Source organism: Balaenoptera acutorostrata, chromosome 9 (assembly GCF_949987535.1).
Source record: "Balaenoptera acutorostrata chromosome 9, mBalAcu1.1, whole genome shotgun sequence".
NCBI classification, from domain to species: domain Eukaryota; kingdom Metazoa; phylum Chordata; class Mammalia; order Artiodactyla; family Balaenopteridae; genus Balaenoptera; species Balaenoptera acutorostrata.
In genome coordinates this window covers 50,429,243-50,454,000 of record NC_080072.1, presented here as the reverse complement: position 1 = coordinate 50,454,000, position 24,758 = coordinate 50,429,243, and the positions used below count along the sequence as shown (strand labels likewise).

Sequence of the window (24,758 nt, the reverse complement as noted above, 5' to 3'; positions counted from 1 at the left end):
TCGTGGTGAACACATTTATTTAATATGAGGGGTGGGTATTGCTGTCTCTGTCAGTGTGTATGGGCTGGTAGGGAGACAACCAGAGGGACTTCTGCCCTGGAGTAAGAGGCTGTTCTGGCCCCAGGCTGGGGGTGGTGGGGAGCAGACTGAGGGGGTGGGGTGGTGTGTAAGGAGGGGAGGGCAGGGTGAAGCTCTGCACACATACTTGGGACCATGGTCCAGGCCCACCCAGTCACCAAAGCAAGAACCGAATAAATAAAGTGCAACCGTGGGGCTGGGAGTGGGGAGAGGGAGGGCACCGGGCGCACCCACGCCCGCAGCCCACATTCAGTGCTGCCAGGTCTGGCCCACCTCCTGGCCAGACCATCTTGTCCAATCACCCCTATGTCCGTCCCTCCAAGAGCCAGGCAGGCCCTGGGCAGCTACTGGAGGTAGCGATAGGCCTTAAAGCAGTGGTTGCCCGCGTCGGCCACCACCACGTGGCCATCCGAGGTCAGTGCCAGGCCCTGCGGGCCATACAGCGGCTCTGCAGATGTGTTGATATAGGACAGGAAGGAGCCAGAGCTGTCGAACACCTGAGGAACGAGTGGAGATTGGAGGGAGCCGTGAGATCAGGCAGATGAGTGGCATTTGGGAAGGGGGTGCATGGGGCCCAGCGGGAAACCTCCCCCTGGTGCCAACCCTGGGCCTTCCTTCCTCACCTGGATGCGGCTGTTGCCCCAGTCAGCCACGATGATGTTTCCATTGGAGTCCACAGCTACTCCCGTGGGGGCATTGAACTGCCCATTGCCCTCGCCGTGGGAGCCGAACTTGAAGAGGAACTCTCCGTCGGCACTGTACACCTGGCAGGGGAAAGGGCTGGGGACTGGGGACCCGGCCTCAGGCAGAAGGCGGGGCCTTGGAGGAGGATGGGGTGAAGCCCCAGGGCTGAGGACCCCCAGATCTGCAGCTATAAACCAGTTCTTCTTCCCAGGCTTCACGTCCACGCATGCCACTGCCTACTGGACACCTCCAGCTGATGTCCCTTGGGCAGCTTATCTTCCCTGGGAAAGTAGTTCTTCTTTCTCCTTCCCAGTGACTGGCAACACCCAGGTAGCCATGAGTCATTCTCAACTCCACCTTCTCCTCCGTTTGACGGCCAATGAATTACCACAACCCGCTGATTGTATCGCAAATCTGTACCCTATGCATATATTGCCACTGCAATGGTCCTCAGCTAGGTTACTGTAAAAGATTGATCTTCCTGCCTCTAGTCTCGCCCCAGCCAGAGCCATCTTTCTAAGACACACAGGACTGCATCACCCTCCTGCCTGCAATCATTCAGTGACTCCCCATAGCTCTTAGGAAGAGAGCAAGCCCCTAAGGGAATGAGCAAGCCTCATTCTCACCTGGCACCACTGCCCTCTTCAAACCTCATCTGAACTACGTGTAGTTTCTTGACCACATGGTATGAGTTCCCATCTCCTTGGCTTCTCCTGTCCCCCTACCTTCTGGTGAATTCCCACTTGTGCTTAGTCTCACCTGAATCAAATGCTCCTGCTACACCCTCACCCCGTTTCCCTGCACTCTCCTACCACAGAATGTATCACATCCCACTGTAATATCCTGGCACCTTCTTCTCTCCCCCACTAGACCATAACCAATAAGATAGGGAATGTATTTGCTGTATTCATCACTGTATTCCCAGCTTCTAGCATAGTGCCTGGGACAACGCAGCCACGCCATAGATGTTAATTGTTCAAATGAATGATCTCAAGGGGGAATAAAGGGAGGTGAGGGAGAGAGGAGTCTTGTGCGAGAGGAAAAGGTGTTGGAACAGCGGTCGTGGAGGGAGGGAGGACACTGACCTTCACGGAATGGTTATGGAAATCCGTCACTACAATCTCATTCTTGTTGTTCACAGCCACAAAATGGGGCCCTGAAAATACAAAGTGGGCTCTTTGGCAGTAAGCCAGGATACTGAGTGGGATGGGGAAGAACATCTGGGATGACAAAGCTGCGGTGTGAGGAGAGGGGTGGGGTCTCTGGGATGACGGTGCCAGGGTATAGTGAAGGGACGGGGTCCCCTAGGGCCAAAATATAGGAGGAGGGGGTCTGTAGAGCTGGGACATCCAGGGGAGCTCTCTGGGACTGGGGTATCGGAGACTAGGTCTCTAAATTCTTTCTCAATACCTGCAAAGTGGCGGTCAGTGGCCCCACGGCCCCCAAAACGGCCAACCAGCTTGCCATTGGGCTGGAAGGTAAAGACGCAGCAGGACTTGTTGTCGACCACAATGATATGCCCATTCCGGTCTACAGCCACTCCCTTGGGGCCCATGAGGCGGCCAGCTCCAATCTTGGTCTGGAGGAAGGGGATATCCGTTAGGGGCTTTATCCTGCCCGGTGGGGAGAGTAGTCCCAGCCTGGCACCAAAGCAGAACCTTAGGCTGAGGATGGATCGAGCAGTCCAGGCCCTGACCACCAGGAGGCACTAGAATGGTCATCTCAGCTGGCCCCAGGGGTGCAGAGTAGAGTGACAGCAGGCCTCTCACCTTGAACTTGCCCTCAGGGGAGAAGATGCTGACCCAACGGTTGTCATAGTCTGCCACGATAATGTCTCCATTGGTGTCCACGGCCACACCTGTGGGACGCTGCAGCTGCCCAGGCGAGCGTCCTCGGACCCCAAAGCGGAACTTGAACTGGCCTTCATTGGAGAAAACCTGGAGCAGAGGAGCAAGGGAGGGAGTGGGCAGGAGGGGAGAGACTGTGGGCACAGAGGGAAGGGAGCAGGATCCTGAGGGAGGAGACCCACCCCCATTCATTCATCACTCAACAAGCACTTCCTGACACCCTGCTGTGGGTAGAATCAGACGTTGCCAGCGCAGACCTTAGGGGACATGCAGCAGAGGTGTGAATGGGACTGTAAGAACGTGAAAGGGGTGAGAGGTGGTCCCAGAGCAGGGGCAATCCGAGCTAATAGCCTAATAAGGATGCCAAGAGATGAACCAAAGTTGGCGAGTAAAGAAGGAGGAAGAAAGGTGTTTAAGCAGAGTCAGCAGTATGTAGAAGGCACAGAGTCCAACAGGGGCACTGCTTGAATTCAGTATGGGCACTACTTGCCTAGTGTGGATGGAGTGCAGTGGGCACTCCCGTAAAGAACAGAAGGAGTAAGGTTTTATTCTGGGTATGATGAGAATTCACTGAAAATTTCTGGGCAGGAAAGTGACAAGATGAGATTTGACTTTGTAGTATAATAAGAAATATATTTGAGGGACTTCCCTGGTGGCACAGTGGTTGAGAATCTGCCCGCCAACACAGGGGACAGGGGTTCGAGCCCTGGTCCGGTAAGATCCCACCTGCCGCGGAGCAACTAAGCCCGTGTGTCACAACTACTGAGCCTGCGCTCTAGAGCCTGCGAGTCACAACTACTGAGCCTGAGTGCCACAACTACTGAAGCCTGAGCACCCTAGGACCCGTGCTCCGCAACAAAAGAAACCACCGCAATGAGAAGCCCACACACCGCAACGAAGAGTAGCCCCCACTCGCCGAAACTAGAGAAAGCCCGCGCACAGCAACGAAGACCCAAGGCAGCCAAAAATAAACAAATAAATAAATTTGGGGGGGGGGGGAAATATATATATATATATATATATTTGGCCTTTGTCCCCAGTGCCTGGCACAGAGCTCCTCAAACCCTTAGAATTTCCTGATCAATAAGAGTGTCTTTTGTCATTCATAAGGAGTCCCTTTTGAGTTTATGCTAATGAGGTGACTTAGGGTGGGGCCCCTAGATGGCTTCAGGATGGGGCTGGTCACCAGAAAGACCATCTGACTAAAGGGTCAGAACTTTCAGCTCTACCCACCAACCTCTGGGAAGGAGAAGGGGTGGGGAGCACAGATTAAGTTTTATAAAAATTCTTGAACAACAAGATTTGATGAGCTTCCGGGTTGGTGCCAGGAGGGTGTGTACCCCAGTTCCACAGAGACCAAAGCTCCTTATACTAGGGACTCTTCCAGACCTCACCCTATGTATCTCTTACCTGGCTGTTCATCTGTATCTTTTATAATATCTGTTATAGTAAACTGATAAACGTAATTAAATGTTTGTCTGAGTTCTGTCAGCTGCTCTAGCTAATTAATTGAACACAAGGAGTGGGTTGTGGGAACTTCCAATTTATAGCTGGTTGGTCAGACTACAGGTGGCAAACTGAACTTTCGATTAGCATCTGAAGTAGGGGCAGTCTTATGGGACTGAGCCCTCAGCCTGTGGGATGTGATGCCATCTCCAGGTAGATCATGTTGGAATTGAGTTAAATTTATAGGATCCCTGGTCGGTGTCCACTGAGAACTGGAGAACTGCTTGGCGGTGTTGGAAAAAGCACATGGGAGCTTTTTCAGAAAGAGCACTCTGGCTGCAGGGAGGAGTCGAGACTGGTAGCTGGCCGGCCAGTCAGAGGTGCTGCAGTGGTCCAGGTGAGAACTGATGATGGCTTGGACCAGGGCACTTGCTGGAGGGAAGTATATGGATCAAGAGACATACAGGAGGAAGACTCCACAGGACTTAGCAGCAGACAAGAAAGGGGTAGGTAAGGGTGGGGGAATGGACAAGGATTAGCCCATCCAGGCTATGAGGCTGATAAGGTAATCTGGACAGAGGAAACCTTTCAACCTCTCACCCTCTTCTACTTCTTCCACCTTAGCAACATGCTCAGGTCTCACCATCCTAAAAGCACCTACGATTTTAACGCTCCTCTCCTCTATAGCTAAGCCTTCGTGCTTCTCCTTCACAGCCACAACATCACTCACTGCATAAGGCTCACACATTGCTTTGTTACAACTCTAGGGACACAAGATAAATCAGAGCCAGGAGCAGCCTTGGAGAACTCGAGTTATGGGCCTTGGCCTTGTTCTTTGATCCAGATGTTCTCCCTCCTGCGTGGACTGAGCCCCCTGCCCCTGCACCATCCCCATTACTTAGGCCCGCAGGGCTGTTTGAACTGGTCTCACCAATGGACATCACTTCCTCCTGAAGTGGACTGAGCCCCCTGCCCCTGCACCATCCCCATTACTTAGGCCCGCAGGGCTGTTTGAACTGGTCTCACCAATGGACATCACTTCCTCCTGATGTGGACCTCCCATCATGCCATCCCCTGGCTGATCAGAACAGCCCCTGGCTTCTGCCCTGGTCCCCTGTGGTTGGACAGCACTTGCCAGCACGAGAAGGCAGGCACCACGGGCTGAAGAGGTGCTGTACCACCAGCTGGGTAGTGAGGCAATGTGTCTGCCTCCTCCACTCCGAGCAGCTTAGTTTCTAGCTCACAACTGAGGCTTTAGGGGGTCTTCCTCTTCCCATCCTATCCTAACCTATCCCACCCATTACACCTGGCCAACTCTTACTCATCCTCCAGTTCTCAGAATTTCCAGGTCACTTCTTCAGAGAAGGTTTTAATGATCAACTCCATCTCCTAAACCAATATACACACATAAAGTTAAGTCTCCGTGATATATGCTTTTTAACTCTTTTCATAACAACTGTCACTCCTGTCACTAAATAACTGCTAAATATCCTTGCCCCCCATCTAAGGATGTAAGCCCCAGGTGGGGCAGGGACTGTGTCTGTTTTGTTCACTGCTGCATTTGCAGCACCGGAATAGCAACTGGCACACAGCAGACATTCAACAAATGAACGAATCCGTCAGCTCACTCGCAGACCAGAATCGGACGCCTCCCCTTGGATGCCGCACAGCGATCTCAAACTCACCGCACGCAAAAGTGATTTCATCAACTTATTCCCAGGCCCGCTCCCAAATGGCAACACCGCCTACTCAGGTCACCAAGCCCTGCAATTCTTGATTCCTCCCTCTCCCTGGACATCTGATGGCTCATCAAAACCTGCCATAGTTGCTTCCTTATCTCTAGAATCTGCCAGTGCCCTAATTTGATCCTTAACATCTCTCTCTTTTGCCATGGTAGCAGTAAGCAACTTCAGGATCTGGGTCTACTTCGGGGAGAGACCAAAACAAAATAAAACAAACCAACCAGGGATTCTGGTAGAGAATGAAAAGTGCTATATGGCAAAAGGCTGAGGGAGCTTGGAGGAGAATGTGATTAGCATTCTGCCTGAAGGAAATGAGGAAGTTTTCACAGAAGAGATGATAAAATTTCTGGACTCAGACAATTGCACAAGGATGTAATATATCCAAATCAAATTCTTCATTCAGAATCACAAAATGTTTCTTCTCTTCTGTCAGCTGATGCTGATTCAGCACAAGGAGAGGATCTGCCTCAGCTGCCACCATAGCCGGGTCCAAAGGAGGAGAAGTTCACGAGAACCCCAATCCTCACAAACCGAGCGGGGGGTCACAGTGCATCTGGCAGCCTGGCCCACAGCACACCTGAGGACCCCAGAGTGAGAGAACCTCAGCTTTGGAATCGAGAGCCAGGCTCCTAGCAGCTATGAGGTTGCTGCGCGGGTGGCAGCAGGGGCAAGGAGGATGGCTGTAGTAGAAGCGAGTGTCTGGAGGGGGGAGGGGCTGCACTAGGCACCCCCCCTCTTAAGTCCCCAGCCTGAAACAACAGACAAACACAGCCCCTCGTCAGGGAGACAAAGTGGCTCATCCTTCCGGGGATGTGAGTACCTGTGTGTGTGCGCCCCAGGGGAAGTTTCCCAAACCTCAACGTTTGTGCCAAAAAGCATCCTTGGCATAAGAAGGAGGAACGGAGTTGGAGGGTGGAGGGTGTGATGGAGTAGGACCTCGGCACCACCCCTACCCATCCAAACCCCTCCACTCCTCACTATCCAGCCTGGATCCAAACGCCTCCCTGCGCTGACCTGAGCCTCTCCTTTCCTCTGCTCTTAGGAACAAGGTGGGAATAAAGGTGGGCTAGACAGGCTTGGGAATATAGTCATGGAAGAGTTCCTGGCTCCTTCAGTAGGCTAGGTGGAAAGCAAGGGCCAGGAGAGCAGACACTGAGGTGACAGGCCTTTGGCAGAGCTGCACCTGTGACAGGGGTACTCAGGCAGAGGGTCAGGAAGAAGTTTAAACGTACAAATGTGAAGTAAGGATCTTCAGGGAAAAGTTTTACTACCTGACAAAATGTTTCCAAGAACTGAGTTTACAGTAGTTAGAAACAATCCTGTACAGAATAAAATCAAAATTCCACAGCTTCCTCTCCAAAAGCATTTACAGCGTGACCTCAGCTACTCCACTCCTAAGAGTAATCTCCCTCCAGCCACTCTGGGATCCTTCCAGTTCCCTGAACAACGCCCTAGAGCACCTTCCCACCTCCTGGCTTTTGTCCCCACCTGGACAATGGTATTTTCAACAACAGCTAACAGTTAGAAGGTTCACTTGGTGTCAGGCACAGTACATGATGTCATTCAATGCTCCCAGCAACCCTCTGAGGTATTCTTTTCCTAATTTTACACATGAGTTAACCTAAGCTCAGGAAGGTCACATGACTTGTCAGTAAGTGGCAGAGCTAGGATTCAAGCCCAGGTGTCTGGTTTCAGAGCCTGAGCTTTGAACTGCTCTGCTGCGCCTACCACACTGGTGCCCGTCACTAGGCTCTGCCTGTTCGTAGGCTCACTACAAGGAAAAGAGAAAAACGCATTTTCTGGCTTTATGGAGCTCAGAGTGCAGCAGACGCCATGTCCCTTCAAGTGGCAGATGCTTTACTCAGGTGTGTGAGGCACTGGGAGGGCCAGAGGCAGGACCACCTATGAGGATGCACTATAGTCTAGCCACTGGAAGGCACCCCTTTTCACCAGTTATCCCCGTTTGACTGTCTAGTCAACTGGACGTTTGCGGAGACGGGCACGGACGACACGCATTCTGGATCCACGCAGGCATGTTGGAAGATAGTGGGGGAGGTGCAGAGACTGCATCCTGACCACTGTGGTGGGCAGAAAGCAAGCCAGCCAGGTGGAGACTCAGGTGGAGGCAGAGGGGAGGGAACAATGAGCCAGATCTTTCGGGTCCAGGAGCTGGTCTGGCCTGAGCCGCAGCCTGGGAGGTAGAGGCTGCCAGCACAGTAAACCCTGGTGCCTAACTGTGAAGGTGCTGGTTATGGCTGTGGCCCTTGTGGAACGGATGGCGAGTGAGTGGGTGAGGGGTGGTGCTATGATTCATTGCGCTTTAAGTAAAGGTACTATCTGTAGGGTTTCATCCTTCAGGAGGCGACCTGTATACTTTGTTGGGTTTTTGTTTCTTTGTTTGTTTTGTTGTTGTTTTGTTGTTGTTTTAGTAGGCTGTAGCTTGAGAACTTCTATTTTGGTGTTAGGGGAGAGCTTACCTGGATACATTGGTTGTTGCTGTCTGCTACCACTATGCGGCCGCTGCTGGCTGCGGACACACCCTGTAAATTGGTGAATTCACCCTTCTCCCTTCCACGACTGCCTGTGGGGAAGAAACGGGGTGGAAGCAAAAAATTCACACTGAGGTCATTTTGAGTCTCTGGCCCCGCCCCATCCCCCCTCTGGCTCCGCCCCCGGCCCTCTGTACCAACGCGGAAGACGAGCTCGTCCTCAATGGGGTTGTCCTTTCGTTTGCCGCCGGTGCTGTACATGGAGCTGGGCCGACGCACCGCCTTCTGGCGCACGTGGCTGCCCGGGCCGCCAGGGGACTTGACGCGGCGCTTGACGTCGTCCGGGGAAGGTGGCAGGTCCCCAGGACGCAGGGCCCGCACGCGGAAGGGGCTGCCGCGCACCGGCTGTCCGTAGAGCAGCACCGAGAGGAGCAGCTCGCCTTCGGTGCGCGCCGTGTACACCAGCTCGTACGTGCCGTTCTTGTGGTCCACCACGGGCACCGGCAGGCGTGTGCCGTCGGGGCCCGTGATCTCCGCGCGCAGCTCGGCGCTGCCTGTGCGCACCAGCCGCCCATCCTTGTCTTTGGTAGTGACAGTGAGAGAGGCGGGCTGGCCCACCAGCGCCTGGCGCAGGCCCTCGCCAGTGGCCACCGTCTCATGTGCAGTGGCGCTCGTAGTGAGCAGCGCACCCAGATTGAGCACCGATCGCCGCAGCCCGTCGACCTCGAGGACCAGTTCCAGCTGCGCGTTCTCGTGCGGCCGCTCCGGGAAGGCCTGTGCTGCCAACGCCGCCAGCCGCTCTCGCATGTGCTTGCGCACGAGCAACACCTCCGGGGCCGAGCCCAGGCGCAGTGCCTGCTCAGCGAAGCTGCAGCTACTGCCGATGTGCTCCTGCCCCTGGCGCAGTGTGTCTAACTGGGTCTGCAACACCTGAGGAGGGGTTAGGGGAGGGTTGGGTAAGCAGGCTCGTGGAGGGGAAGGTGAGGGGGGTGTCTCTGTGATTCCTGATGAACTTGTGCTATGGCGTGAAAGGAATACAAGAGGGTGAGTGTGGACGAGGGACACAGATGTCCACAGTACCTACTCGCCACGCCAGAAGGCGGCAAGTATAGACTAGGGGAAGGGGTGCGCGGGTGTGGGAAGCAGGGGACACGTAGAGGCAACAGGCCATCTCATGATGGACGGTGGTGGGAAAGGGTGAGCAGACACACCTTCTGCTTGGCTCCACAAATGGCCTCCAGGTCGCTGACCAGGGCCTGCTTGCGCTGCTGCAGCGCTTGCTCCAGGTCCTCGAAGGCTGCGCTGATCTGGGCCAGGGCCTCCGCCTTGCGCTCCTGCAGCTGCTGGCTGATGCCCCCCACTAAGGCGATGGCAGCGGACAGCTGTGGTAGTCTGGGGAGGGGAAACAGCTCATACCGGGGCTGCTTGAGGATGCCCCCACCAAACCGTCCCTTCTCCCTGGAGACCCTACTGCCGCCCTCCAGGATTTCCCCTCCCTAAGAATTTTATCTCCACCCTCCGGAAGGTCCCTCCTCTGCCCCTGCTGAAGCACCGTCCCAGATGGCCCCACCAGCGCGGGCTCCCGCCGGGCGCCTACCGGCCGCGCACCGCCTCGAGCTGGCGCTGCAGGGCGGCCTTGTGCTGCTCCACCACGTCGCGCAGCAGCACGGTGCCGTGCTCCCGATGCTCGCCGGCGCGGCACTCGCCGCACATGGCCGTCTCACAGGCCTCACAGTAAAACTCCATCGTCTGGCGGCGTAAGGACTCCCGTCAGGCAACGACTAGACACCACACTTCTCTGTCCCCTCCCCCCCCCACCTGCCTTCCTTGCCTCTCACCTTCCAGGTGCACCCCCCACCCCCTACCTGGACCACTTAGAATACCCTCTCACCCACAGCCACTCGGCCCCTCCCCCGACCTCTCCTCCCCCTCCACCCCAAGTCCTGGCCTCACTGGGCCTGCTTGGGCCCACCTTGCCTTCATGGTTGGGGCAGGAGAGGGGGCGGCCAGCCACTGCGCTGAGGGGGTGGGGGTCCTCGGGGTCGTGGGCCCCATCAGGTGCCTGCTGCATGGCCTCCATGAGGCTGCTGATGAAGAAGTTGTTCTGCAGCGCAGAGACGCCTTGCTCAGGGAGGATGGACGTCTGCCGACACACTGGACAGGACAGCGTCAGGCTCTGGGCAGGGATGTAGTTCTGGAGGCATCTGGCCAGGGAGGAGGGGGAGTCAAAGGGATGAAGGGGCGGGGCGGTGTCAGTGCACCCCTCCTCTCACCTGCCATGGGTGCCAATCCTTCTCCTCACAGGTGTGCTGTTACATTCATTTTGAAACCTCTCTGGCTGGCACACGCATCTTGTCCTAACAGCTGGGGTAAAAGGCCTCACCTCTCACAACTGAGTGGCAACACATCCCTGACGTCTCTCAGAAGATCAGACATACCCACATTCCTCACAGTGTGCACAGACACAAGTTCACCTTTCACAGGTGTTTACAAACCCTTCTCACAGAAGATGTGTGACTACCTACCCCCGCACCATTAACTCATTAAACATTTACTGGCTGCCTACTCTTGCCAAATTTATGCCAAGCTCTGGGGGTACAAAGATAAAGCACAGTGCCTACCTCTAAAATACTTCCCGTTTGTAGAGAAAAAAAGTAACAAAATTAGAGTTTGTAGAAGTAAACAGTGTGATGATTAAAGGCATGGGTCCTGGAGCTAGGCTGCCTGGGTTCAATTCCCAGGTCAGCCAACTCTTATACTGTATGACCCCTGACAAGTTACTTAACTTTTATGAGCCAAGGATCCCTCCTTTGTAAGATGGAGACAGTACAGGCTTCACAAGGTGTGGAGAATTAAATGTAAAGTGCTGACATGCCTGTACGATATATCGTACAGAAAGTACGATATATTGTAGTATTACAATACTATTATAATACTAATTATAGCTATTAGTATTACCTATCATTAATATAGGGAACACAGAAGATGCAGTGATAAGGAAATGCACAGAAGGGGCCTCTGGTAGTAGAGAGGGTAGCCAGAAAAGGCTGAAGAGAAGGTGACATAAGCAAAATCTTCATGGGCAAATAATTGTTAGTCTGACCAAGAAAGGTGCAGGGAGAGGAGGAAGGGTGTTCCAGATACAGAAGGTGGCCAGAAACAGCATAGTATGAGTAGGGAATTATAAGCAGTTCAAGGTGGCTGGAGAGAACGTCCAAGGCAAGGAATGGTAAGGGAAGTCTGGAGAGAGAGGCATGGGCCAGCTCATGGAGGGCTCCTGGGTCACATCAAGGAGCTCAGAAGTCATCTCAACAGCACGAGGGAGTTGCAGGAGCATGGTACAGCCAGGTTCACATTTTACCAAGTTCCCCTTCACTGCCTCTGTGTGGAGGGTGAGCGTGAACATGATGAGACAGCAGACGACGGGGAGGAGCCTCCTCCTCAGCATCTAGCTACCATTTACTGAGCACAGTGTGCCAGGCTGTGCTTTGCACTTGGTGTTTGTTAATGGCCTCAGAAAGGGTAAGTGGTCCAAAGTAACAAAGCTAGTAAGCACAAGAGCCAGATCCAAGGCAAAGCATGTGCTTAACCAAGGTACTCTTGTAATAGTCTAGGCAAGAGGTGAGGAAGACCTGGATTTAGGCAACAGCAATGCAGACTGAGGTGGAACAAATTTGAGAAGTATTTAAGAAGTGCAGGGCTTCCCTGGTGGCGCAGTGGTTGAGAGTCTACCTGCCAATGCAGGGGACACGGGTTCGAGCCCTGGTCTGGGAAGATCCCACATGCCGCGGAGCAACTGGGCCCGTGAGCCACAATTACTGAGCCTGCGCGTCTGGAGCCTGTGCTCTGCAACAAGAGAGGCTGCGATAGTGAGAGGCCCGCGCACCGCGATGAAGAGTGGCCCCTGCTTGCCACAACTAGAGAAAGCCCTCGCACAGAAACGAAGACCTAACACAGCCATAAATAAATTAATTAATTTAAAAAAAATTAAAAAAAAAAAAAAAAGACAGGGAGGCCATCAACATTTAGATGGCTTCTGTAGCCATGGGAGAGGATATGATCACCAAGAAGGGGATTACAGTGCCAGAGCACCCAGCAAGTACTGAAAGAGGCGAGCAAAGAGGAACAGGCAGAGAGGTAGGAGGAGAGAGAGTGTCAGGGCAGCAAAGTGAGTAGTGCAATTTCAGAAGCAGGGAATGAGTAGTCATCAGTGTCAAAAGCAGCTGAGGAGTCAGGGAAGGTAAGGACTGGAAAATGCCCATGGAATTTGGCAACTGTAAGAGTACTTTTGTCTGTGAAGAAAACAGTGAGTGGAGGGAGGGGTAGAGGAAGGAAGGCTTGACTCTGGCCAGTTGAAGAGTGAATGGGAGGTTGGAAGTTTGAGTAAAAAGTAGGTTGATGGGTTGGATGGCAGCTGGGAAGGACAGAGGGACAAAGGAGTGTTCTTATCTGTTTGTAATGGGAGGCTTGAGCATGTTTATAAGTTTAGGAGCCAGTACAGAAGGAGGGAGGGAAGAGACTAGAAGACATGGGACGAGGTCTGGGGATGGGAGAGTGGCTTAGGTTGGCTGGAAGAGGAGGAGTAGACCCCATCCTCTGGACGGAGGGAGGGGAAAATGAGGTGGATGCACTTGAGCACAGGGGGCAAAATTACAGAGAGGATGCCCAACTTGCCTCGGGCAAGGTCAGCTGCTGAAAGCGAAGGAGTGGGGTGGTGGTGGGAATCCAGGAGGACAGGGAGGCTGGGATTAGTCACTGAAGGGAGGAGGAGAGGAATCTTACTAGAAACAGACTGACGGCAGCTGTGTTTGGAGACCACAAATTTGTGGAGGGAAGATTTACATGTTGCAAAGTTTCCCATATCCTCAATCTCTTCTCTTAACATTCTCTACACTTCTTGATCTGAATTAATTAATTTTTATTTATTTAACAAACACTATGTGCCAGGCACAATTCTAAGTGCTTCACAAATATTAACTTATTTGTGACCTAGTTTCCCCTTCAGTCTTCTTGAGTTGAGAGTGGTTTTTGTCTCATACTCCACATTCCTCAGGACCAGAAGGTGGGGTTGAGTCCTCCCCGCCCCCAACTGGAACATTTCTAAATTCTTCTTCTTCAGCTCCTTGGAAGCTCAGGCCTTCTGTCTACAACACCCCTCCTTGATGTCTCCGCTGACTCAACGGTTGCTTCCCCACTGGCCGAAGTCTTTCTTCTGGCTCACTCTCTTCTGTTACCCTCCCTCCCACCCCAACACACACACTCCTGCCATCATTCTCGGTGGCTCTGACATCCACAGGGTGACCCACCCACCGTCAAGATTTCTTAGTTCCTAAGCTTCCTCTCACCCCCTCCCCCAGTGATCTTTTCCTCCAGTTCACCTCAGCTGTCCACTCCCATGCTCCCAGCACTACCTATGTCTCATCACCCATCATGGCATCAACTACGAAATCTGCATTTCAACCATTCCACTCAGTTCCCCTGTAACTCTCTCCCCAGCTTTGCTGAATCTGGGGTTCACCCTGAATACCTCTGAACTCATCAAGATCTCCATCCTACGTGTTGCACATACCTGGTTTACGACTGCTTCCTAACTGGCTTCCTGTTTCCACTCTTGCTTCTCTAGAATCCACTCTCCAAACAGCAACCAGAATGAGCTTAAAAAAAATCTAATTTATGGAATTCCCTGGCAGTCCATTGTTAGGACTCCGTGCTCTCACTGCCGAGGGCTCGGGTTCGATCCCTGGATGGGGAACTAAAATCCCATAAGCCATGTGGCGCGGCCAAAAAAAAAAAAAGTCTAATTTATGTCACATTATTTCCCTGCTAAAAAAAAAAAAATCCTCCGGTGCTTTCCCACTGCATATAGAACAAAATCCAAAACTTTCCTAAAACTGCCAAGCTCCCCCGTGAACTGTTCTGACTCTTTCGGACCTCACTTCATCCCACTTTCCTCCTTACTCAGTCACGCTGGCTTCTCCCCTGGTCACTGAACATGCCCCACTTACTCCTTTCTTAAGGTCTTTGCATGGAACAGCGCAAAGATAATCCTGTTGCCTGGAACAATCTGTACATGTCTGTTTCCTTCTCATCCTCAGGTCTCAGGTCAAATGTCACCTCCTCGGGGAAGCCTTCCCTGATGACTCTACGTAGACTAGCCCCTGGCCCAACCACCCTCACTTACTCCCTGTTTATTTTCTGGAAAACACTTAGTCCAAGCTGTGACTCTCCTGCTTGATTATTTGCTTGTCTACTGTCTGTCACCTCCCACTAGAGCATAAGTCTTTGAGAGCAGGGACCAGGGGATAAATGAATGAGTAGCATTAAGAGAGAAGGTTCTGCAGTTAAACCTGGATTCAGACCTCGACTATTTACTTGCTGCGGAGCCTCGAAAATATCTCTTAATTGACTCTGAACCCTAGTTTCCTCCTCTCTAAAATGGGGATAATAAAGTATCTGTTGTGAGGATTAAGTAAATCAATACATGTAAATCACTTAGCCAGTCCCTGGCAAATAGTAAGCAATCAATACACGGTAGCTATTGTTATAATTTCTCAGGCACTGATTTTCTCCAAGAGTGCTCAGTGATCTGGGTATAGGAGAAGGTATGGAGATATCCAATTACGGCTCAGATCCAGGATTGAGCTTCTGCCACATGGGTTTAGAAAAGGACAAAGGTGTGTGGGAATTGTAGAGGCCTATGGTCCACCATGGGATTCAGGATGGGTAGGAAAGAAAGGGAGACCAGGAAGGAGATGGAGGCTGGGAGAAGAGGGAGCAGTCAAGGGCATTGGACATCTACATCCAGTCAAAGCTGGTGTAGTGAGAGTGGGGTAATGGAAGCCAAGAGTGGGATCCTGGAGTTTGTAACCACAGAAGAAGTGGTATTATTCTGGGTGTTGGCAAGATGCAGGGCGTCGTTGGGAGGGTGTCTGACTGAGGTGGCACGGACTACATTTATCTGTAGTCTGACTGTATGATGACTTGATTACTATCTTTCTCCTTCACTATACTGTAAGCTCCTTAAGAGCAAGGATCGTATCTGTTTTTGCTTATCACTGCTTGCCCAGCGCCTGGGACAGGTCTGGCACATAGTAGTTGCTCGATAAATAAATATGTGTTAAGTGAATGAATAATAGATAGAAGCCCAGAGGCTGGGAGGGGTTGCCTTTCATTCAGTGCCTCAGGACAACAGTGAGGACAGGCAGGGAGGACAGACCTAGCTTTGAACATCTTCCCACTGGTCAGAAAGTTCTGGGGCCTGAGCTGGTTGAGAGTCTCAGCTCTGCCTGATTTCTCTGGGGGTGTCGAAGGCTGCCTTGGCATTTGGACAGGGGCAGAGAAGGCCCTGTTCTGGGCAGGGGCCACAGCCCAGTGTTAGGAACCTCTGGTCCTCTCACAGGTTCTTGCACCGAACCCTTACCTCCTGTAGGCTGGGGTGCATCTGCTCCCCTCCATGTGTGCACACATCTCCCTCACTTCTCACAGGTTTACACATGCCACTCCCTTCTCCGGGGGGCCTGCAAGGTCCTCATCCCTCCCCGGTACACACACCCTCACCTCTCACAGAAGGTGTGCAGGCAGGGCAGCACCTTGGGGCACCGGTACCGATCCAGGCAGATGCTGCACACCAGGAACTGCTTGTCCATTGGCTGGACCTCTGGGCCAGGGCTGTCCTCCCTCTTCGCCATGGTGCCCACGGATGGCTCCTGCCACTCACACCAGCCTGTGTACAGAAAGATGGTCAGCACCAGGGAAGCCAGCAATCCCTCTCTCCACCTGATCCCCATCACTCAAAACCCCTGCAGAGCACTAGCCCCATCTCTTCTCTGCCAGGGACCGAGCAGCGTGAAGAACATGGACTGAGTACCCTCCGAGCCTGCTGCTCTGGTTAGAAGCACAGGCGTCAGGTTAGATTGATTTCAAACCCAGCTCAGCCTCTCACCAGCTATGTGACCTTGCACAATTCATACACCCTCTCTGAGCCTCAGTTTCCTAATTTGCAGTTATGGAAATAATAATCCCTACCTCAAATGGTTGTTTTGAGAATTTGCGATAGTGTATGTCAAGTGTGTGGTACGGGGATGCCCTTCACTGACACACCCACCCTTCATCTCCTCTGCCTCCCCCAAACCCCCCCCCAGGAGACTTTCCTGATGGAGTGTCTCTCCTCTGACCACCTGCAGCCCTTCTATCTATGCTCTGACCCACCTCCCAGCACAACTGCCCGGGATCACATTCTTTTCCACATCCAATCAGTATCCAGGTCTCGTGGATTCTGCCCCCCAAATACCTTATCCCCTTTTCTCCAACTGCACAGATACCACCCCCAATTCAGGTGCCACCAATTCTCTCCAGCGATACAGCAACAGCCTCCTAACTGGCGTCCTTGTCTCCTCGCCTATGCCTTCTCATCCCTCTCCCTCACAGCCAGAATGAGGCTTCTAGACACAGATTCCATCTTGTCACTAACTCCCTGTTTAAATTATTTCCATGGTTCTCCATTGTCCAGAGAACAAAGTCCAAACTCCTTAAACTGGCCAACAAAGCTTAGCTTTGGCCCATACCTCCCTCTACCACCTCACGTCTCATGATTCTGTGAGTAGTCACACTGGTTCCTTTCTTTTCAGTTCCTGGAAAACTCCTTGTTCTCTTTTGCTTCTGGGCAGTCACACGTTCTGTTCCCTCTGCCTGAGAGCCTCTTCTCACCCCCACTTCGTCTGGCTAACTCTTGCTTATCTTTCAGGTCTGCACGTAAATGTCACTTCCTCCAGAAGGCCTTCCCTGATTTCCTGAAGTCTGGGTGAGGTGCTCCACCTTTATGTCATTCTGCACCCTGTCTTTCCTCCATCCTGGCCCTTATACACTATACTGTAATTTTCTTGTTACTTCTCTGCTTTTTCCATAGTATGCAGAGTTCTTGAGGAGAGGCATTATATTTTATTTCTTTTTTATTCCTAGCACTTAGCACAGAACCTGACATAAGGATTGGTCTATATTTATTGAATTAATTCAGTAATTCAGCAAATATTTATTAAGTGCCTACTCTGTAAGGCGCTGGGGATAGAGTGATAAACAGAACAGATATGGTCACTGTCCTTGTGGTGGGGAGGTAGTGAAAAGTAAATAAACAAATAAATATACAATTACAAATTGGGGGAGGGTAGTGCTATATAGAAGAAAAGGATGCTATGAGAAAGAATGCTTTTTTGATTGGGTGATTGGGGAAGGCCTTTCCAAGCAGGTAACTTTTAAGTAGAGCTTTGAGGACTAGAAGGAAAATAGTAGGGATGAGGGTGTGGGCATCAGAGAGTGAGGGGGGCAAATCGTTCTAGGCTGAAGGAAGAGCATGAAGGAAAGTCCTTAGGCAGAGACTCACTGAGAACCCGAAAGGGTTCATGTGGTCAGAGCAAAGGGAGTAAAAGGCCGCAGGTGAGTTTGGGAAGGTAGGCTGGAATGAGATCACAAAGGACCTTGATGTTAAGAATCTGGGTTCTATCCCAAATTGGGAGGGAAATGATGCAATTTACAAAAAATAAAAATAAATTAAAAAGCTACACTGGCAGCTATGAGGATTGAAGAGGAGCCAGGGTGGAAGCAGGGAGACCGCTTGGGAGGCTACCCCAGTTCTTCAGGTAGGCTGATGTTGGCTATTAGCAGAGCTATAGGCAAAAAAGTGGATTGATTTGAGAAATAACCGTGAGGTTGAGTCAAAAGGACACCACGATGGACTGGATGTGGGAGGGGAAAGGAATGACAATAAGGACTCCCAGGTTTCTCCCCTGAGGAGGATGGGCTGTGCCTAGAGACAGTGAAAGCTAAGGAGCTGATCTGGGCCATTCCATTTTAACCATGAGACATCTGAGAGGTGCCTGTGTGATACCCAGGTAGAGATGTCAAGTAAGAAATAGAATATAGGAGCTCCAGGGAGAGGTCTGGGCTGGTTTTTGACTTGGAAGCATTGGCATATTAATGACACAAGGCAATGATAACGGATGGGACCATCTAGGGATAGAGAGTGAAGAGTGAAGGAGAACTCAGAGAGATGGGAGGAAGACCAAGAGTGTGTGGGATCAAGGAAGTCAGGGGAGGGGGGGGTATTCAAGAAAGAAGGAGCGGTGAAGTAAGATGAAGACTGGAGAGTGTCCACCAGATTTGGCTGTGGTGGAATGGGAGGGGCAGAAGCCAGGTCAGAGTGATGGAAAGATGAATGGAAATGAAGAAATTAACACAGCAGTTGTAGACAATTCAGGAGAGAAATCTGGCCATGAAGGGAAGCAGAAAGATAGTTAGACTACTTCAAAACAGGCAGTGACTAGGAGCAGGTCACCACTATCTGTGCCCAGCTCGATGGCCCTCTCTAAAAACAATGCATGAATGAAGAACGAATGAATGAATGCAGTGGGGCCAGTCCAGAGTGCAGCGCTCTCTCCAGGTTTGCGGAGGGGCAGGAGAGGGGCTCAGCTGCATGTGCCTTATGTTTATGTGAGGGTGGGCATGGATAGGGTAGGAAGGGCATCCCTGAATGTGGACACTGGGATTCTGAGGTTCTTTCTCCAGATGTGCAGGGCTCTGAATCTGGAGACTTAATACAAAGACAACAACATAGCAGGAGGAGGACAGATTGAGGGTTGGCAGAGGTAGCAGGAGGCCAGAGCCGAGCTGAAGCTTCTGTTTGGCGAAGGGGAGGGCTGCGAGGAAGAGTAGGAGTGGTCTGCTGGGCCCTTCTGGGGCAGCTGGAAGTCAGGCTCCGCCTCTCTCCAAGCCCAAGGGGCTCTCCCAGCCTGTCACACAGGGGCGGAGATTGGGCAACATCCAAGCACGGACAGCTCCCTCCCTTCCCCTTCCTGCTTCAGTTCCCCACCCAGACGTGCTGGGCGTACAGCCGCTGAGGTCACACCCCTGCCTAAATCACCAAGATTCCCTTCCTCTCCTGGGCTTTTACTCCCACCTCTCCCATCTCGCTGCTCCTTAGAGATCTGCCCCCAAGGTCCTACAGGCCATGGTTTAAATAGACTGTTTATCACAGCAGGTACTTGGAAGATCTTGAACTCAGAGCTGAGATTTCACCCTCCTTCCTCGGGCTGCCTACTGCCATCTCTGCATCCCTTATCCTTCCCATCTTTTAACTGAGGTTCTAAAGGCACTTCATTTCCTCTTTCAGCATTCATTCAACACCTCTGCTAGGCCTGGGGATACAAAGATACATACTCGCAGCTCAGCCTTCATGGATTCCACAATCTAATAAATCAATTAATGTAGTGCAATATGGTGAGGGCTATGACAGGGAAGTATAGATTGCTAAGAGTCACCTAACCTAGATCTGGGGCGAGGGAAGGATGTACAGGAGGCTGGAGGTCCAGAGAGTTCTCCTGAAGAAAGGGCCATTCAAGAGCTCCAGGATGGGTAAGAGTTACAGAGAGAATGGTGCCTTCTGCATCAGGAGACTGAATCAAACACTGTGACAGGGGAGGACTAAGAAATGAGACGCAGTGGTAGGCAGGAGCTAGATCATACAAATCTTTGTTGGCCTTACTGAGGAGTTGAGACTTTACCCTTCCCTGCTAGGGGATTAAGGCTTTATCCAAAGAGCAAAGGTGCAGGGTGGGGAGGTGGAGAGGGTTTAAGTATAGAGTGAGAGAGCAAAAAGAGTAAAGTTTTGACTGCACCGTGGAAAACAGGTGAGGGGTATCATGAGTAGAAAGTTAAGAGACTGCCATGATATTGTAGAGGAGAGGTGATGGTGGCCTTGATTAGGGGAGTAGCAAAGGGGAGGTTGACAGAAGTGGATTTTATAGGGAGGAATCAATAGAACTTGGTGACCAGTTAGATAGGAAGAGTAGAGGGAGAAGAAAGAATTAGAGATGATTCCTAGTTTTCTGGCTTGAAAACTCTGAAAGACAAGCAGTTTGGATGGGAGGGTGACAGGCTCAGTGTTTAGTAAGAGGAATCTGAGGTGCCTATGGGACATTTGAGAGGTCCAGCTGGCAGTTGGAAAGATAAGCTGGAGCCTAGGAAAGAGGTCTGGCCTGGAGGTATGGATTTGGGAGTTGGTGTAGAGATGGTACCTGAAGGCATGGAAGTGGATGACATCACCCAGAGAGGGCATAAGATGAGAAAGGAGAGCCTCTGACTGTGCCCCAATGAACCTCAACATTTAAGGGACAGGCCCAGAAAGCAAAGCCTGAAAAGAAATTGAAAAGGTGTGGCCAGAGAGGCAGGAGAATCAGGAAAGAAATATGAAAGCCAAGGGAGAAGAGAGCTTCACGAGTAAGAGAACAATCTTCATTGTGAAATGCTGCAAAGAGTTCCCATGATCTAAAGCCCAAAAGAAGCTGGTATTAACCTCAGGGAGTGTGGTTTCTAAGGGCTGGAGGAAAGGAAGCCAGATCCAGGGGGCTGAAGAGGAAGTTGATTGTGAGCAAATGAGGACAGCCAGTGCTGATTCCACCTGATCTTTGACATCTGCAAAGGATGTGTTTCAAGGCTTTTCAGTTTCTCCAAATTCTCAAACAGCATCTAATTTCCTCCATGACTTCCTCGTACAACCTCATGAGAGTCCCAGTATACATGATTGACACAGCTGTGAGTGAAGGTAGGTGACCGAGGCATTGTGAAAAAGTGGATGCAAGAGGCCAGTTAGGCTCACTTGCTTCTGAAAATGACTCACTCCTGGTCACTAGCCTCCAAGTGTATTTGATCATTTGAGGCTTCAGCAAAATGACAAATGACTGCAGGATACAGTCTTTGGGTTTTCTCTGAAACAGATGAAGACTTGGAGGAGGTAAAGTCCTCAAAGCCAAGGAATCCTTGCAATAACATTGGCAGGGAAGGAAAATGATGAAATTTGCAGTACCATCTCTCCCACCTCCTACTGCCAGACTGAGTAAGTAGGTGAATGAACCATTCAATGAGCTGATCAACCTATCAAACAATCAAACTTCCTGGGCACTCTGGACAAGGCCCTTAAAGTGGTTACTGGAGACACAATGCTGAAACAGACACACTCCCTGTCCTTCACAAGTTCTCAGACTAGTGTGGGAAACAGACATGGAAATACACAACTACCACGTGATAAGTGTCATGATATTGACATATTCAAACTGCTATGGCAGCAAAGAGGAGGAAGTACCCAACTCTGAAGGTGGTGGAGAATAAAGAAGACTTGCAGAGGAAGGGATGTATGAGCTGGCTTTTGGGGGACAAATAGGAGTTTGATAGGTACACTGGGAAAACAGTGAGTAATGGAACAGAAGCATGAAAAATTAAGAAACATGGACCAGTTGGGCAAGAGAGCAAGACTCAAAAGGGCAGAGGTTGTACTTGATGCTATCACAACCCACTCGATGCGAGTTCTCCACTTGCCTCTCTGGCTGCTCCTTCACTGTCCATTCCTTATATGTCTAGCTCCTCAGGGCTTTGTTCTAGGGCCTCTTCTCCCCTCACTTTCATACTGTCTGGAAAAATCTCACCATCTCCCATGGTTTCAGTTACCATCCACTTGCTAATGACTCCTAAAGCCTTATCTCCTGTGCAGAAAACTTCTTGAACCCACCACACCTGTATATCCAGCTGTACCTTGGACATCTGTACAGGGGTGGTGCTAGAGACTAGTCTAAAACTGAACTCACTTTCCCCTAACCTACTCATCTTGCTGCGTCTCTCATCTCAATAAAAGCCACCACCACCCACCGAGCCACATCAGCCAGAATCCTGGGAGTCTTTTCAATTCCTCCTCTTCTTTCAACTTTCAGATATAAGGTATGACTATTATCCTTGTTTCTGCTCCTAAAATGTGTCTAGGTTAAAAGTCAGGAGATCCAGGAGCTAGTCCTGACTCTCACTAATTTCACCAATGCAAGGTAAGACTCTGGACAAGTTCCTACTCCATCCCCTTACTTGCAGATTGGGGGAGGGTGTCTTTTTCTTCCCCAAATCTGAGATTCCCAAGGTTTTCTGTCCAGCCAAAGGTCCCTGCAGACTGTATTATGTACCCATGATTAAATCCAATCTTGTACTACCTTGAGTATGATTGCTGGTTTCCACAGGAAAGCTAGGTGTGTTAGAGAGTGGTTGTAGTTGTCCCCACCTCCCTTCCAAAATAAATGTTTGCTGAGTTTAGGGCACCCATGACACTCCCTCTGGGCACCCCCTACCCTAGCCTAGCAAAATGGTTTTGCTCCATTTTTCTGAACACAGGCTGTACTATATCAACTATGGGCCTTTGCTCAAGCTCTTCTCTCAGCAAGAACGCCATTGTCCCCTAAGTGGCTGAGGCAGCACCCGGCACACAGAGGGTGCTCAGTATATGTTGGTGATAAGAGAGCCATGTTTAAATCACTGCAGTATCCTCTCACCAGACAGAGAGGCAAAATCAAAGGCAATAACAAGACAAGTGAATGAAGTTCCAAGGAAAAAGACCTCTACTTAACATAAAGAAGCTTTCCCATAACAGAAGTAGTAAGTGCTCTGTCACTGGAGGCATGCAAGCCAAGAGAAGCAGGGCACCTGTCAGGCCTGCAGCTCTGATTCCAATTCTGCAGCAAATCAGAACCCTGCTTAGGGGATGAATGGGCACTGATGAGCTGGACAGACAGGCAGGGAGAGACCTGTGAAAAAGACCTCTGCACCTGCTCCAACCTCTGATCTCATCTTCCTACAGGGGCCAGTCCTGGGTTTCTGCTTTCCACATCGGAGACCCCCACACCAGGAACAAGCCCAGGGCTGGCCTTTAGTGGACTGACCTCCCTGGGGTTCAGCCTGCCCCTCCAACCTGCAACCATCTGTCCCTGCAGGTTTGCAGCCCATAATCTGAAGCCAAGTCCTGAAGGGAGGAGGCCAGAACCAGGGAGGAGCCTGGGGTCCTCCAGGCGGGGCCCAGGCTGCAGGGGAAACAGAAGGGTCCTTTCCTACAAGAAACAGCCTCCGGATGCGGCTTCCTGTCCAGAGGCCAGAGCTAGAGGAGGAAAGGGTGTCCTCTATACCCGCCGGTGGGCCTCTAGGTGCCTGAGAAGGGAGGGGGTAGCAAGGGGTGGAAGTGTCTGCACCAGGGAGAAAGGAACCCTCGGACAAGCTGGGCCACAAGATTCCAGAGTCCCACTCAGCAGCCCCACCCGCTCCCCCACCCCCCACCATCCTCGGCCGCAGCGTTCGACACCCTCCGCCAACATACACAAGCTCCCAAACCCCGCGCTCCTCCAAGGAAGCATCACCCATCCACCCGCGCCTCCCCCCTCAAACATGGACCTCACGTGAGCAGCCACAGCCCGAAGAATCCCCCCCACTGCTCTCACGGACAGGGACACGCCTCACGTGGACAGAGACAGGCACAGCTTTTGAAAAGCATCTATGCCCTCACCCACAGACACTCGGACAGACACACCGCCGCTCGCACCCGGACCGGGACCTGGGCAGACAGGGATACAAACGCACCCCTGGGGGCCGCCCTTCGCACTCACCGCGGCGAGGCAGGATGGGAGGGCCAAGACCCGGACTGCGGCCACTCCGAAGGGCCCGCGGCGCTGCCGCTGCTGCCAGCGCCCGTCCGCCCGGCTCTGCCCGCGGCGCCGCCCCACGTCCCGCGCCTCCGCCTGTCCCCGCGCCGGCGCCGCCGCCGGACCCGCCGCACAGGCCGGAGGGAGGGGCCGGGGCGGGGCTGCGGACCAGCCGGGGGAGGGGGCGGCTCGGAGACCGAAGACCCACCCACGCCCCGCCCGCCGCCACGGAGGCCCCGCCCGCCCCTACCCCACCCGCACCGCTCCTCCAACTCTCCCGAGGCTCCTGCAGGAGCTGCCTCCGCTGTCGGGCTGGGGAATCCTTGAGCAGGATCCCGGATCCCGGATCCCGGATCCTCCATCCCCGCCATCTGCCTCTGGCTCCCGACGGCTCCAGGAAAGGGCAGCGCAGTGGGTCTCAGGGACTGGGCGGACGCTCCGTCACGAAAAGGCAGCTGGACAGCAGGGTGTTCGGACTCTGGGAGCCGGTAAGGGCTGTCTCCTGGAGGTGCCCTTCCAGGCTTTCCTGGGGGGCTCCTACGGACTATGTTAGTGTGGTCTCTGCTGAGCAGGGGGAGACAGGGATCGCCGGTGCCTCGGCACGGATCTCTGGGCGGCGGACGAGCCCCAGGGTAGAAGGGCAGTACGCAGAGCTCTGGGAGAAGGGGCTGACGGGGTAGAAAGATGGGGGACTTAACTTGGCTCAAGGTGCCTGGCTCTCCCTCAGGAGCCCCCTCGCGAGGGAATTATGGTTCAGACCATCCAGCGACTCCCTTCCACCCTCCAAAGACCAGAGCAATTCTCAGAATCATCGCCTTGTGGAAAAGCAGCCCCGGTGGAAAATAATAAAAAGTATAACAGTTAACAAGGACTGAGTGCTTATTATGTGCCAGACACATAACGAATCACTTTACATATATTATCTTCTTTAGTACTCATAATCTTAATAGGTAGCTTCTTTTATTAGCCGTGTTTTGCAAC

The 24,758-nt window shown here is 52.2% G+C and overlaps 1 protein-coding gene across 1 annotated transcript; it reads right to left on the bottom strand.

Moving 5' to 3' along the window:
* On the bottom strand, nucleotides 1-23,924 carry TRIM3 (tripartite motif containing 3). The gene is made up of 12 exons (XM_057553437.1): nucleotides 23,742-23,924; nucleotides 15,844-16,009; nucleotides 10,259-10,490; nucleotides 9,884-10,035; nucleotides 9,498-9,678; nucleotides 8,484-9,216; nucleotides 8,275-8,378; nucleotides 2,532-2,699; nucleotides 2,173-2,341; nucleotides 1,848-1,918; nucleotides 702-842; nucleotides 1-575 (listed from the first exon to the last, which is right to left on the bottom strand). Exons 2-12 carry the CDS (start codon nucleotides 15,972-15,974, stop codon nucleotides 423-425), a joined length of 2,235 nt encoding a protein of 744 aa, XP_057409420.1. The 5' UTR covers nucleotides 15,975-16,009; nucleotides 23,742-23,924; the 3' UTR covers nucleotides 1-422.
* Between the last annotated feature and the right edge of the window lie 834 nt (nucleotides 23,925-24,758).

Coding starts and splice junctions, on each gene's coding strand:
- TRIM3 (XM_057553437.1), bottom strand. CDS start 15,974: ATGGCGAAGAGGGAGGACAGCCCTGGCCCAGAGGTCCAGCCAATGGAC. Junction 10,491..15,843: donor CTGCACACCTTCTGTGAGAG/GTGAGGGTGTGT, acceptor CTCCCTGGCCAG/ATGCCTCCAGAACTACATCC. Junction 1,919..2,172: donor CACTGACCGCCACTTTGCAG/GTATTGAGAAAG, acceptor TTGTATTTTCAG/GGCCCCATTTTGTGGCTGTG.